We start from the raw sequence: 16,639 nt of genomic DNA on the forward strand, positions 1-16,639 counted from the left end.
CCTGATGGGTCTGGCGGATGTGTGTTTTTTAAGTGGTATTTGTAGGTCGAGTTGAGTGTGTTGGTTTATAGCCTTGTGGATGATATTGATATTTTTGTACATGATTCTGTAGTGGATCGGTAACCAATGAAGGTCTTTGAGGATCGGTGAGATGTGGTCGATTTTCCTGGAGTTTGTAAGAACTCTGGCTGCTGAGTTCTGAACCATTTGTAGAGGCTTGGTGTAGGAAGCTGGGAGGCCTAGTAGTAGTGAGTTGCAATAATCTAGTTTGGAAAAGATTATTGCTTGCAAGATTGTTCTAAAGTCTTGAGCGTGGAAAAGTGGTTTAATTCTTTTCAGAATATGTAATTTGTGGAAGCAATCTTTGGTGGTCTGGTTAATGAATGGTTTGAGGTTAAGCTGGTTGTCTAAGCGGGCTCCTAGGTCTCTTACGTGGGTTGTTTGAAGGAGGGCTGGTGGGTTTGGATGTGTGTTGTTGTTTTCCGGTGATATGAGCAGGTATTCTGTTTTCGAAGCATTGAGGACGAGGTTTAAGCTGGTGAGGAGATGTTTGATATCTAATAAGCAACTATCCCAGTATTCCATTGTTTTTGAGATTGATTCTTTTATGGGGATCACGATCTGTACGTCGTCTGCGAAAAGGAAGTGTTTCAGGCTTAGTTTTGAGAGAAGTTGACATAGGGGAAGCAGGTAGACATTAAAGAGTGTGGGTGAAAGTGATGAACCTTGTGGCACCCCTCGGTTGGAAGGGTGATATTGGGATTCTGTATTGTGAATTTTGACTCTATATCCTCTGTTTTCTAGAAATGTTTTAAACCAGTTTAGTGTAGCACCTGACAATCCAATGTTTGCCAGTTGTTTTAGAAGAAGGACATGGTTGACGGTGTCGAAGGCCGCCGAGAAGTCAAGGAGGATTAGTAAAAATGCTTGGCCTTTATCAATTCCAGATAGGAGGAAGTCCATGAGTGAGAGAAGTAGCGTTTCTGTGCTTGCTGCTTTGCGAAAGCCATATTGGTTTGGAGACAGAATACTGTGGTCTTCTAAGTAGTTGGATAGTTGAGTGTTTACCAATTTCTCCATAATTTTGGCTATGAATGGGAGGTTGGAAATGGGGCGGAAGTTATTAGGATCATCAGCATTTAGATTTGGTTTTTTTAGGAGTGGTTTGATTGAGGCAGTTTTTAGGTCATCTGGGTAGATGCCATGTGACAGGGAGCAGTTTATGATGTCTGCTAGTGTTTTTGCTATAGTGTCAGGGATGAGAAGAAGCATTTTGGAAGGGATTTGATCAAATGGATGTGATGACGGTTTCATTCTCTTCAGCACCGATTGTATTTCTGTGATTGTAATGTGTTCGAACGCGTTGAACTGAATGTCTTTGTTTTGGGGGAGATATAAGTTATCTGGAGAGGCATTGTTAGGTATCAGCTGATTGAGGAGGTCAGATATTTTTTTGTTGAAATGAAGAGCCAGTTCATCTGCTTTAGTCTGAGCTAGTTCGGGTGGGATATCTGGAATGATAGGTTTGGTGAGACTGGAAACGAAGGCGAATAAGGCTTTTGAGTCAAAGATGAGGTGGTGAACCTTAAGGGCATAGTAGTCTCTTTTGGTTTTCAGCGTAGTACTTTTGTATAGATGGAGTGAGCGTTTATAATCAGAGAGTGAGGCCGGTGAAGGGGCTTTGCGCCATTTTCTTTCTTTCTGCCGAAGTAGTTGTTTGAGTTTTCGCAGCTCCTCATTAAACCAGGGTTGTCTTTTGGATGCATTTGAAGTCTGTGTTTTGGTTGTCAGAGGGCAAAGAGTGTTAGCTATAGATTTTGTTATTTTGGACCAGGATTGGAGTGCAGAGTTGGGTGTAGAAACATCGATGAGTGGTAGATCTGTATTTAGTAGTTTGTTGAGGTGTTCCGAGGTGCAAGGTTTTCTGTATTGGAAAGATGGTAGTGAATGGTAGTGAAGTGAGCAATAAATAACGAATGATGTAAACTCTATAGGTAGTAGAATTAGAATCCGCATTTGTTGTAATTCCGACTTCGAAAATGTATGAATATGAAGTCTGTAAATCTTCTGTCATAGCGACCAAGAATATGTATGAATATGAACAAGTGACGACAAAGAGAATCGGATAAAAGCAAGCCCTTTATTAAAACGCCCGACTCTGGCCGAGTTTCGCTCCTTTGCACAGAGCTGCCTCAGGGGCAATTCATTCAAACAGGACTTGGAATAGTCAATGTGGAAATTATCGTATTGATTGTCAGCGAGAATGATTTCACTCCAAAACAAATCGACTTTCACTTGTCCACATAGCTGTGCTATGCGGTGTCAACATTGAAATCAGATGAATTCGATGTGTGTTCAATCCAAAACAACGAGCAGTTGAAAGACTATGTGGACAAGTGAAAGTCGATTTGTTTTGGAGTGAAATCATTCTCGCTGACAATCAATACGATAATTTCCACATTGACTATTCCAAGTCCTGTTTGAATGAATTGCCCCTGAGGCAGCTCTGTGCAAAGGAGCGAAACTCGGCCAGAGTCGGGCGTTTTAATAAAGGGCTTGCTTTTATCCGATTCTCTTTGTCGTCACTGCTACACAGCTCGCTGGATCGGCTTCCGATTTGTTTTTTGAATATGAACAAGAACATATAACTGCCATGATGTTGACCTAATTTACAAATGCTGACACAGAATGTGATTGTTAACCAAGAATATGAACACTGATTTTGTAAACCGTTGTGATCTTATTCTGGAATGACGGTATATAAAATGCATAAATAAATAAAATCTTATCAAAACTAATGTCACCTCCATTTGAGCCACTTGTGGCAATTCCATTACATATCTTGACCTGGAAATTATTTTTCCTTATTACAGTTACAACCGCACAAAGAATAAGCAAACTTCAAGCATTAGTGACCTACTCTCTGTATTCCATCTTCCACGATGATAGAGTATCTCTTAGGACAAATCCTAGTTTCTACTGAAAGTAGTTTCAAGCTTCCATCTCAATCAGACCATAGAACTTCCAGTGTTTGATCCGAAACTGCACACTTTAAAAATTCAACAATTATACCATAACCTCGATTGCAAAAGGGCCCTTCTCTTCTATTGAAGAGAATTCAAACCTTTCGAAAATCTACTCAATTGCTTATTTCTTATGCTGATTTCAAGAAAGGTCAAAGTGTTTTAAAGCAAACAATATCCAATTGGATTATGCAATGCATAGATTTATGTTACACCATAGAGAACAGACAGTTACCTGAAGCAGTTAGACCTCATCAAGTAAGGGCAATATCGACTACAGCCTTTTCAAAGCCAAAGACCATTATCAGAGATATTAAGCGCAGTTATCTGGTCAAACTCTAACATCTTTATGAAACACTATTTCTTGGACCAGTATCTACCAGCAACTACTGAATTTGGGAAAGCAGTCCTACAAACTGTGACTCTTTCCAATAAGGAATAATAAATCTTTCCACAAAATGTCTTTAGATGCTAAACCTCCGCAATAAAACAATTATAGTTTGCATGCACAGCTTGGGCGTCCCACTTGTGTGGCTGTTAATGCGTGCTTGTCCACAGAGAAAGTGAAGTTTCTTACCTGCAACAAGTGTTCTCTGTGGACAGTACTCAAACTTCCACACAATCCCTCCCTCCTCTCCTGAAAGATTTGTACTATTTACAATAAGAACTATAACTTTCATTTGAAGCTATTGGAACAAACTGAAGAGAACGTCACAATCAACAGTTGAGTGGGAAACTACACGCATGCTCAGGAAATCTCCAAGAACTTTCTGAGTAATAGCTGAATTGAGCATGCCCGAACTTTACGACACAGGCTGATGTTCCCACTTGTGTGGCTGTTTGTGTGCTGTCCATGGAGAACACCTATTACCGGTAAGAAACTTTGCTTTTTGTGAAACCCGCAATTGTAAAATGAAGATGAAGGCCCTATTGATCTGGTATACTGGACATTTCAGTTATGCGGAATGTTTGCTTCAATTCTTTCTTTTTACAAGGTGAGAGTATAGGAAGAAAGGGGGAACCCAAGAGAAATAGGTTCAGTGTGATGTGGTGGTCAAAAAAGCAAACAGAATGTTAGGAATTGTTAGGAAGGGAATGGCGAATAAAACGGAGAATGTCATAATGCCTTTGTATCGCTCTATGGTGAGACTGCACCTTGAGTACTGTGTGCAGTTCTGGTTGCTGCATCTCAAAAAAGATATAGTTGCACTGGAGAAGGAACAGAGAAGGGCAACAAAAATGATAAAGGGGCTGGAACAATTCCTTTATGAGGAAAGACAGAAGAGGTTAGGGTTGTTCAGCTTGGAGAAAAGACGACTGAGGAGGGAGATATGATGGAGGTTTATAAAATCATGAGAGGTCTAGAACAGGTAAATGTGAAATGGTTATTTACTCTTTTAGCTACCAGCAAGGGCGCAAACCTCAGGGGCGTCCCCCCCATAGTGACGTCATCCATTCTCACTTTAAAAGGTCTTTGTTTGCTAACCTCTAACGAGTTAGCAAGGAACTCCAACAGGACTTGCTTTGGCAATCCACGCTACTTGCAACAACGATCCGAGTCAGCCAGGGGAATCCTTCTCCACTGCTCGGCCTTTTCAAACTTATCAGGAGTACCCGCTTCTCGGGGGCTCCGCTCTATCTTCTTGATTTCAGATTGCCAAGACGGGAGCCGGTACTCGCTCCTCGAGGGCCTACGTCCCTGAATACTCAGAAGACTCCTCATTGCCTGGAAGCGATCGCGGACGTGAACACAGTGAGTTCTATTGTACATAGGAATCGATACTCGCTCCACGAGGGCCTACATTCCTGTAGCTCTGAAGACTCCCTTCCGTCCAAGACGTTATCGCAGGTACGGAGATCGAGAGTTACATTGGCAAGATTATAGATAGGAACCGGTACTCGCTCCACGAGGGCTCATGTTCCTAGAATCCTTTACAGACTCTCTTCTACTCTAGAAGCCATTTCATATCTACAATTGTGAGTTCTTATTACAGACTGTTTACTGAAACCAGTGCTCGCCTACGGCTCCTGTTCCTGAATGTACTGAAGACCCTCTGTGGCATAGAGACCATTGCAGACATCTACTATTGTGAGTGTACCATCTTGTATCCAGAATACCCTATCTACTCACTACTTCTAGTCTCTCTCTACAGCTTTGCAACCCAGAGATTATATTCCAGTATCAGAAGGACTTCAGCCTTGCTGGACACATCGACTCACTACTGCCACCACTGGTGGTCCAGCTTCCAGTTTAATAAAGAACTATTTGTGTTTATTTCATATTCTAGCCTAGCCGGTGGTTCCTCTCAGGATCTCCTCCTGGGGGCACTGTCATCTGCCATCGGTCCAGGGATTCACGATTTCCTCCAAGTGGTCATTCCTTACACTACTATCACTCTGTGGGAGCCAACCACTACAGACCACTAACACCGTTTACGGAAGTATTATATAGATAGCTAACTCCTCTTTCTATGGGACTTGCCAGCAGCCTATATTTAACAGATTGCTACTCCGTAGCGGAGGCATGATAGATTGCTATCTCAGTAGCGAAGTACATATACCTATTGTTAGCTCCTCTCCTCATAAGAGTATCATTGAACAGATTGCCAACTCCTCTTCCCTGAGAGAGTTGATCCATAACAGATTGCTACCTCCTTTCATTACAGGAGCATCTAACAGCAGTTCGCTAACAGATCTACAGATAGCTAACTCCTCCCCTCTGGAGGAGCAGATCATGACAGATTGCTACTCCTCCCCCTTTCAGGAGAAAAGCAGAACAGATTGCTAACTCCGCCCTCCTGGTGGGGTGAGCGATAACAGATTGCTAACTCCTCCCCTCTGGAGGAGGAGAGCGATAACACATATCCCCCCTCAGCCGTTTCTTCTCCAAGCTGAACAGCCCTAACCTCTTCAGTCTTTCCTCATAGGGGAGCTGTTCCATCCCCTTTATCATTTTGGTTGCCCTTCTCTTACCTTCTCCATCACAACTATATCTTTTTTGAGATGCGGCGACCAGAATTGTACACAGAATTCAAGATACAGTCTCACCATGGAGCGATACAGAGGCATTATGACATTTTCTGTTTTATTAACCATTCCCTTCCTAATAATTCCTAACATTCTGTTTGCTTTTTTTGACTGCTGCAGCACACTGAGCTGACGATTTTAAAGTATTATCCACTATGATGCCTAGATCTTTTTCCTGGGTGGTAGCTCCTGATATGGAACCTAACATCGTGCAACTATAGCAAGGGTTATTTTTCCCTATATGTAACACCTTGCACTTATCCACACTAAATTTCATCTGCCATTTGGATGCCCAATCTTCCAGTCTTGCAAGGTCCTCCTGTAATGTATCACAATCCGCTTGTGATTTAACTACTCTGAATAATTTTGTATCATGTGCAAATTTGATAACCTAACTCGTCGTATTCCTTTCAGATCATTTATATATATATTGAAAAGCACTGGTCCAAGTACAGATCCCTGAGGCACTCCACTGTTTACCCTTTTCTACTGAGAAAATAGCCCATTTAATCCTACTCTCTGTTTCTTGTCTTCTAACCAGTTTGTAGTCCTCAAAAGGACATAGTCTCCTATCCCATGACTTTTTAGTTTTCTTAGAAGCCTCGCATGAGGGACTTTGTCAAAAGCCTTCTGAAAATCCAAATACACTACATCTACCGGTTCACCTTTTTCCACATGTTTATTAACCCCTTCAAAAAAATGAAGATTTGTTAGGCAAGACTTCCCTTGGGTAAATCCATGTTGACTGTGCACCATTAAACCATGTCTTTCTATATGCTCTACGATTTTGATCTTGAGAATAGTGTCCACTATTTTTCCTGGCACTGAAGTCAGGCTCACTGGTCTATAGTTATTTTTCCTGGCACTGAATTCAGGCTCACTGGTCTATAGTTATCCTGGATTAGCTACTGTTGGAAACAGGAAGCTGGACTTGATGGACCCTTGGTCTGACCCAGTAGGGCAACTTCTTATGTTTTTAGAGGAGAAGGGAAGAAGAATCTTAAGATCAAGAAAGAGGGTGGTACAAGTGTTCATTTAACCTGAGTCGTTTATCTATTGCGTTGTGTGGCATTGTCAGGGAGAGAGGGGTGGGGGGGGCATAGCATGCTTTCCAGTCATTGGAATGGATACTTAATACCAGGCCTTTCATACTATTGGTGCTCTTGAAATAAATTACATTGGGGGCAGAGCTTTGCATTCCCATGCAGAGGGTTCCCTGTTCCTTTCCTGGATAGGGTTCTTGATCAGCCCTAGAGGGTAGGAGGGAACCATGGACACAGTCAGAGGTCATGCTAAAGGGCTCTGGTCTCAGGCCTGTTGCAGCCAAAATAGTGGAAATATTTCCTGGTAGTTGTGAATGAAGGCGCTGCCCACACTGACAGACATTCTAGGCTCCTCCTGGGAGAATCTTTGGTCCCTGAGGAACTCCCAATGCTGTTTGTTAAGCAGAATGAAAGTGTGACCCAGTGGATACCTTGCTCTTAAAGCAGAATGCATTGTCAGAGAGCGGTGTGTAAATGTGTCCTCCTTGCAGGTAGGATGGCTGGAATCAGGTTTAGGGAGATGCCACACATTTTCTTTTCTGGCTGAGGAGGAGGGTAAGTGGCAATGGAGGTTTGGGGGGAGGGAGGGAGAGGTCACAAATTCTTTTTTTTTTTTTGTATTTAAGTATTTTTATTGGCAAATACAAGTAACCAACATATATAGTTAACAATAAATTCGTAATACAAATGTCATACAGTAAATGTCATGAACTATAATAGACAAGAACGATTAGCCATTATACCTTTTTCAATAAACATACCCCTTGCCCACCCTCCCCATCCCCCGTCAGGAACACAGGTTCATACACTAGGGATGTAGACGTATAAGCTGAAACAATGTCTCAGCACATCAAGTCATGCCAGGTCTAAGAGACACTACAGAGAAATCTTCACCAAGAATGCTCACCAAAAATGCCAAGCAGAGCAGAGTCACTTGTAGTAGCCATCCAGACCAGCAGCTGAAGATTAGAGGGCTTGGATAACAATGAATAATTGACAGTCAAAAAGTGAGGAGTGTCATAGAATACCTGGAAATTGAACATAGTAAAATTATACTGCATTATAAGCGGGACTGAGCCTCCAACCACTTAGTATAGGCTTCCCAATGTGCAGGAACCTTTTCAGGCTATCATGATGTACAGCTGTTAATCTGCCTAATTGATAATAGGTATGTAGTCTATTTTGTACCTGTGCCAAATTTGGTGCACGGTTCTGAGTCCAATGCAATGCAATTTCCGATCTTGCTGCAATAAAGACTTGAAGCATAAAGTGGTGTTATTCTTTTTTGAGAACTGCAATGGGTAAACCCAGAAGTACATGCCATGGCCGAACCTCTATGGGAATCGACAAGAGCTGGGAAATCCAACTCATGACGAGCGACCAGAACTGTGCCACCTCGGGACATTCCCACCAAATGTAGTAGTATGTCCCTATGTGGCCACACCCCCTCCAGCACTCCTCTGAGCAAGCTGGTCTGAATTTATGTAAGGTCACAGGAGTATAATGCCAGCGGTGAAGTAACTTGTAACAGTTTTCCTGCAGCCCTGTGGAAATGGAGCATTTATGAGCCATGGTGTATATGATACCCCAGTCCTCGTCTTCCAACTGGGTCTGAAAATCCAGTTCCCAGGCTGTGCGATGTTTGGGCTTGTCAGTTGGCTTCCTATTAAGAAGGGCATATATTTTAGATATGATGCCTTTAATTGATGCAGCGTGTTTACAAAAATTCTCAAATAAAGTTCCGGTCAATCGGAGATCGCCCCTTCGCAACCCTCTATTGACAAAGTGATATAACTTAGCATAATGAAAAAGTCAATGTTATCAAGGGAATATTGAGCACATATTTGTGTACAAGACATGAGGGTGCCCTGCTGCTGAACGTGATTTAATCTTGTGATTCCCGCCTGCATCCATTGCCTCAGGGTCACAGAAGTGTCAGATGCGTAATATACAGTGTTAGAAGACAAAAGAGTCATTAGGGAGTAATGCGCGGTCCCCACCAGTGTAACTTTCCATTGATTCCAAATCCTAAGAGTAGTACGTAACGCATATGGAAAGTATTGTGCAGTGCCCCATGACGATTGGGGCTGCCAGGGTAAATCCTCTATAGGGAAGGGCCCCAAAAATGCTTGCTCTAACCGTACCCATTGCGGTGGGTCTTGTAAACGATGTAAGACTACTAACACACGGAGCTGAGCTGCGCAAAAGTACCATGTCAAATTAGGCAAATGTAAGCCACCCCTATTTTTTGGTTGATATAGCGTGGCCCTGGCAACCCGAGGAGGTCGTTTACAGCAGATAAAGCTGCATAAGATTTGTTGCCATTTTTTAAGCAACGGGGTTGGGATATAAATGGGGATAGTGGTAAAAAAAATAGAGAAAGCGAGGTAACACATTCATTTTAATAATGGCTAACCTTCCCAACCAGGAATGATGTTGCTGGTGCCACTTAGTTAAATCAGCTTGTATGGAGCGTATGAGGGGATCATAGTTCAATGCAAAAGGTTTCTTAGTATGGGAACCCAGCCACACCCCCAGGTACTTCAGTGAGGAGGTTGCCCATTTAAAAGGGAATTGCCGGCCTAGAGCTTGTACATCAGCTGAGGGCAAAGTTAAATTAAGGAGCTCCGACTTGTCATAATTTACCTTCATACAATACCAAAACCGAAAATCCCTTGTCCAGTAATACTTATTTTTCAAAAATCACAAGAGAATGTTACTGTTCTGCTCACTAATTTATCAATACAAACACCTTATCATATTGATTAAATATCTTTATTTCATAAATTCTATATTCACAATATTTTCATTGTATTCAAACCAACATACACACCTCATTCACACTAAAAATGTACTAGTACATATAAAAACACCACACTTGTTTCATACCCCAAATGTGCACATCCCATAAGTCCAAACGTGAATGCTGACTTCTTATTAACGTTTTTTCTTTTTTTCTTAGTTTTTTTCAATGGTTCAGAGCTCAATAACCCATAATCAAAATTCCAACGATGACCGTCAAACATCTGAATTCACATAATGTTATTACTCCAACAGCCCAGTTCATAAACGCAGTGATTTCAACAGCCCGTATTTCAATGGGTCAACTCAATTCCCATGGTGGAAAGTGAAATATAATTATTTCAAAAGCCCTTCTTCATCAGGAGCACTTCACAAGAATATCAACATATTCAACTCCACCACGATGATTTTCCAATCGCTATGTCCAGAGTCACTTTTGTACGGGCTATCATTCAGTGTCACAGACCCGAGCCTTGCATCCCATGTTTACAAACTACCGCCATTTTCATTCTCAGTCCGAATTGTTTATTAAATGTTCAATTTCCACTGCCGCACCGCTGTATGTGCAACTTTGTATCCACTGCCTTTATCATAGATGCACTCAATCTCGTGTGACAGAAACCGCTGCAAATGATTTACAACCAGTTCACATTCTTGTTACGCTCCTGCCCGCAAAGAGCGTGGGCAGGCTCTTACCTTGCCACAGCCAGTCGGGCTGCTGACGCTGCTTGCTTTCTCCCTGAATCAGCTGGGGCTGTCCCCGCAGCTGTTCCTGCCTTCTCCCGACGTGCTGCTGCAATCCCGGGCCCTTGAGTCAGCAGGCCGTCTCTGCTGGTGCCTGCTACAGCCCGGGTCCTTGCCTGGCTGGGAAGCCGTCCCTGCCAGTGCCTGCAGCCTGCTTCAGCTCTCTACTCTGCCTGCAGTCTTACCTCTCCTCCTGGGGCTGTCTTCACGGCATGGAGCCGTTCCTGCAGTCAGCCCTTCTCCTGCTTCAGTCCTTGCTGCTCTCTGTTCTCTCTGCCAGTGCCTGCAGCCAGCCTTACCTCTCTCTGTTTCTTCCTGCTTCTGTCCTTGCAGCTGGGAGCTGCTCCACTGACCTGCCTTCACCCAGCTCCAGCCCAGGGCTGCTCCACTGCTTCCCTGGCCTTCCACGTGGCTGAGGACACCATCAGCTTCCAGCTCTCCTCTCCAGCCTTCTAGGGCGCGGGCGCGCGTCTCTCTGCTCCTCTTCAAGGGCCAGCCAGGTGTGGCCCCCTGCTGACCCCTCCCTGGGCGTTGTCCACCTCAGCCCTACTAAAGGGCTCAGCTTTCAGTCTGTCTTTGCCTTCGCAAGGAGTTGGTCACTCCTGAGAACCTTCGCTCCAGGAAGTTGTCTGTGTTCCAGCCTTCTGCAAGGTCCTGTGTTTCTTGTTACCTGTCGGAGCTCCTCGTCCAGTCCTGATGTCTGCCTGCTGTTCCAGTCCCAAGGTCTGTCTCTTCGTCCAGTACTTGTGTTCCAGTCCTGATGTTCCTGCTGTTCCAGATGTCCATGTTCCAGTCCTGAGGTGTGTCTCCTGTTCCAGTATCCGTGTTCCAGTCCTGATGTTCCTGCTGTTCCAGATGTCCTTGTTCCAGCACTGAGGTCTGTCTTAATCCTTGTTCCTGATCCTGATGCTTTAACTTGCCTTGATGCTGCCAGGAGTGCAGCGTATCCTTGCCTTGTGCTGCCAGGAGTGCAGCGAACCTGCTTCCTCCTTCCTGTGCTCTCCCGCTCTCTGCGTGGTCCGCGACCAGCCTTCCAGGGCTGAGTAGGGCGCGCATGAGGCAGGGTGGTCCGCGACTCAGTCCCGCGGGTGGTCTGAGTAGGGCGCCCTGAGGGACGGTGCCCATGTCTTCCTTCAGCCCTCGTTCCTGATTCCACCTCTGTGCATCCAGTCCTGAGTCCACGCCTGTGCCTGTCCACGTCTATGCATCCTACACCTCATTCCTGAGTCCACGTCTTTGCCTGAGTCCACGTCTAAGGATCCTGCATCTATGCCTGAGTCCACGTCTATGGATCCTGCACCTCGTTCCTGAGTCCACGTCTATGCCTGAGTCTACGTCGTTCCTGAGTCTCGTCTGAATCCATAGAAACATAGAAACATAGAAATGACGGCAGAAGAAGACCAAACGGCCCATCCAGTCTGCCCAGCAAGCTTCACACACTTTTTTCTCTCATACTTATCTGTTTCTCTTAGCTCTTGGTTCTATTTCCCTTCCACCCCCACCATTAATGTAGAAAGCAGTGATGGAGCTGCATCCAAGTGAAATATCTAGCTTGATTAGTTAGGGGTAGTAACCGCCGCAATAAGCAAGCTACACCCATGCTTATTTGTTTTACTCAGACTATGTTATACAGCCCTTATTGGTTGTTTTTCTTCTCCCCTGCCGTTGAAGCAGGGAGCTATGCTAGATATGCTTGAAGTATCAGTTTATTCTTCTCCCATGCTGTTGAAGCAGAGAGCCATGCTGGATATGCATCGAAAGTGAAGTATCAGGCACATTTGGTTTGGGGTAGTAACCGCCGTAACAAGCCAGCTACTCCCCACTTTGTGAGTGCGAACCCTTTTTTCTTCTCCCCTGCCGTTGAAGCAGAGAGCTCTGCTGGATGTGTGTAGTATCAGTTTTTTCTTCTCCCCTGCCGTTGAAGCAGAGAACTATGCTGTATATGCATAGAAATTGAAGTAACAGGCTTTATTTGGTTTGGGGTAGTAACCGCCGTAACAAGCCAGCTACTCCCCCCTTTGTGAGTGCAGATCCTTTATTCCACATTTCCTCTTGCTGTTGAAGCTAGAACGATGTTGGAGTCACAGTAAGCATGTGTACGTTTATTGAATAAGGGTATTGTCTCCAGGCACTAGCCATCATTCTGGCGAGTCACCCACTCTTCATTGGCGGCCTCTTGACTTTATGGATCCACAGTGTTTATCCCACGCCCCTTTGAAGTCCTTCACAGTTCTGGTCTTCACCACATCCTCCGGATAAAATTCACCACATCCTCCGAATAAAATTCCAGTCTTCGCTGCCCTGGCCTCCATCTGGCCTGCCGCTTCGTGCCGTACCCTGCGGCAGGTCTGAAAGGGCTAGGAACGGTCGGAGGACTGTTCACAAGACCAACATTGCATTGTTGGGTCTTCCAAAGCGTGCAGGTCCGGAGGAGGGCCTGTCTTCCATGTCACTCCAGCCCTGCTCCCGTCCAGCCCATGCTCGGGCATGCCACGCCTCCCGCGGCACCTCTTCAGAGCCCTCTGGGGTCGAGCCGTGGCCCAAGGACACACATCACCCAGGAGTGGGATCGCTCTCCTAGCGCTCCACAACAATTCTTACAATTTTTAAAGCACCATCCAAATCATCTGTAAAATGTAATATACATAACAAATTCTCATTCCCCATAATGAATGTATCATTTTTTCTTCCTCTCATTCAAACCCATCCATACACCCTTTAAAATAAAATGCCAAACACACGAACTGCAGCCCGACCACAGCCTAAATACACTAAAGCTATACACTCACCCGCTCTTATCCAACCACGCCTTTGTACTGGTCATATCTCAGCGTCAGTAGCCTTCACCATATTCCCTCTCAGATTTAAACCTCCCAACTCCTCCCCCCACTTTATATTTCACTTTCCACCATGGGAATTGAGTGGACCCATTGAAATATGGGCTGTTGAAATCACTGCGTTCTATGAACTGGGCTGTTGGAGTAATAACATTATGTGAATTCAGATGTTTGACAGTCATCGTTGGAATTTTGATTATGGGTTATTGAGCTCTGAACCATTGAAGAAAACTAAGAAAAAAAGAAAAAACATTAATAAGAAGTCAGCATTCACGTTTGGACTTATGGGATGTGCACATTTGGGGTATGAAACAAGTGTGGTGTTTTTATATGTACTAGTACATTTTTAGTGTGAATGAGGTGTATATGTTGTTTGAATACAGTGAAAATATTGTGAATATAGAATTTATGAAATAAAGATATTTAATCAATATGATAAGGTGTATGTATTGATAAATTAGTGAGCAGAAAAGTAACATTCTCTTGTGATTTTTGAAAAATAAATAATTTACCTTCATACCAGAAACTGCCGTGAACCTGATTAATTCAGACATAACGCCCTGTAAAGACACCTCCGGATTTGTAAGGGTAAACATGACATCGTCCGCGAAAAGGGATATCTTAAAGTGGGAGTCTCCTCTCCGTATTCCCTGTATGTGTAATGCCTCCCGCACCCTAGTGGTAAAGGGGTCTAGTAAAAGAGCGAATAATAGTGGCGACAGCGGGCACCCCTGACGAGTCCCGCGCTGAATCTCAAAGGACGCACCATATCTACCATTCGCCTTGACTCTAGCTAACGGCTGTGCGTACAACTTCTTCAGCCAGGTGAAAAAGGAATTCCCAAAAGACATACCCTCTAGTGTCTTAAACAGGAAGGACCAATGCACTAAGTCAAAGGCCTTTCCAGCATCCAATGATAATAGGACGGCGGGTGTTTTAGTACTGTGGGCCAAATCTATGATATCAACAATTCTCCGGAAGTTGTCAGCCGCCATCCGACCTGGGACAAACCCCACCTGGTCACTATGAACTAGCCCCGGGAGCACTCCATTCAGCCGAGCAGCCAGGATTCGAGCCAGTATCTTTAGGTCGATGTTAATCAAAGATATGGGTCTATAAGAGCTGCATTTAGTGGGATCCCTGCCAGGTTTTGCTTGCACGGTGATGCCAGCCATGTTAGAGTCCTTAGAAATACACGCCTCCCCCAGTAAGGAGTTATACATGTCAGTTAAGGGACCCACTAATGCTGTGGCAAAGCGGCGATAATAAGCCCCGGAGCCTTGCCCGATTTTAGCTTTTTTATTGCGGCAAGCACTTCTACGGGAGTAATAGGCTTGTCCAGAAATGCCTGTTGCGCACTAGTGATGGATGGTAATTGAACGGATTGTAGGTATTGGTCAATGGCCTCATCGTGGATGGATGTATCCCGGGAGTATAGTTGTGAATAAAAGCTAGTAAAGGAATCACAGATACCTGCAGACATAGTTATAAATTGTCCCTGATCATTTTGAATCTTAGCTACTACAGTTTGGGCTTGCGCCGCTTTTAGCCGGTGAGCCAAGTACCTCCCTGCCTTATTTCCCCCATCAAAAAATTGTTGCTTCAACAAGGTAAGATGGTGACTAATAGTGTCCTCCAGGGAGCGCAGTTGATCTTTAACTCTGATCAGTTTCCTGTATATTGCCTCGGAGTGTGTTGTGCTATGTTGTTGGGTCAGTGACACTAGTTCGAGTGACAAGAGTTGCGTTGTTTGTCTCATTCCCGGTTGCAGTGCACAGCCCTAGCAATACATATCCCTCGTAGCACCGCCTTGGAGCATTCCCAAACAGTCAATGGGGCCGTACTATCTCCCTGATTTTCCCGAAAATAATTATCCAAATGCCTCTCCATCTGCACACAGAATTCTGGGTCTTTTAAGAGGCAGTCATTAAGTCTCCACGGTCTGTACCCGCCTTCCAAATCTGTAAAGCAAATCTCCGCCCAAAGTGGGGCATGATCTGTCCAGATAATATTGTCAATGCCCACCTTTTGGACCCAATTCTATGAAATGGCAGAGAAGAATAAATAATCTATTCTAGAATAAGTGCCGTGAGGTTGGGAGTAGAAAGTATAGGAACGTGAGTGCGGGTAAAGCTTTCTCCATATATCAATGAGGCTCCATTTATCAAGAAATGAGCGCCATGAGTTCCTAAATCTAGAAGCTGGAACTGACTTAGAAGTAGTATCCAAGTTGGGATCAAGAATAGCATTGAAATCTCCGCCCAAGAGGAGATCTCCTGCTAAGTGCTGGTGGAGGAGAATATCAAATTTGCAGGAATGCTAATTGATTGGTGTTTGGAAAACATTAAATCTAGCTAACATGTACCTAAGCATTATAAAAACAACTACTGACACAAATGGAACTTGTTATTAATATTGATAAAAAGAATTCCTACACCTAGAACGGAAAAATACTGAAATCAGCCAAACTTCAATAATCCTCAAAGACAACCAGAAAATTGAACTAGCTGGAAAAGTACGTAACCTTGGAATAATAATGGACCCTGAAATCAATCTAAAACAGCACATATCACTAAAAGTAAAGGAAGGATACGCAAAACTCATGGTACTCAGAAAACTAAAACCACTACTAACTCAAAATGATTTCCGAACAATTCTACAGGCACTAATTTTCTCCAGCACGGATTACTGTAATGCCCTGCTGCTAAGACTACCAAATACTACGTTAAGACCACTTCAAATACTTCAGAACACAGCAGCTAGAATACTAACCGAAAAAAGGAGGAGGGACCACATAACCGAAACCCTAGCGGAACTACATTGGTTACCGATTGAACACAGAATTAAATACAAAACCCTATGTACCATCCATAAACTAATTCATGATGAGAAATCAGACTGGCTAAACACAGCATTATGGGTACACGTCCCACACAGAAATCTTCGATCAGCAAATAAAGCACTCCTAACCATCCCTTCAGTTAAAACAGCAAGACTAACCCAAGTGAGGGAAAGGGCCTTATCATTAGCAGGACCCACAATTTGGAACACAATGCCTCCAGAGATCAGATTACAAAGTGATCTCAAGGCATTTAAGAAAAGTTTAAAAACATGGCTTTTTAAACAGGCATTTTTACAAGGAGACGGGAGAATAGAAATTATT

The 16,639-nt window shown here is 43.9% G+C and overlaps 1 protein-coding gene across 1 annotated transcript in view; it reads right to left on the minus strand.

The window, feature by feature from the left end:
- MRPL45 (mitochondrial ribosomal protein L45) overlaps positions 1–14,651 on the minus strand; it is a 112,359-nt gene extending 97,708 nt beyond the window's left edge. Inside the window, 1 exon segment of the mRNA XM_029572253.1 lies at positions 14,330–14,651. Within this exon segment, the coding sequence (XP_029428113.1) occupies positions 14,330–14,651 (322 nt within the window).
- Between the last annotated feature and the right edge of the window lie 1,988 nt (positions 14,652–16,639).

This window comes from Rhinatrema bivittatum, chromosome 12 (genome assembly GCF_901001135.1).
Source record: "Rhinatrema bivittatum chromosome 12, aRhiBiv1.1, whole genome shotgun sequence".
Classification (NCBI taxonomy): Eukaryota; Metazoa; Chordata; class Amphibia; order Gymnophiona; family Rhinatrematidae; genus Rhinatrema; species Rhinatrema bivittatum.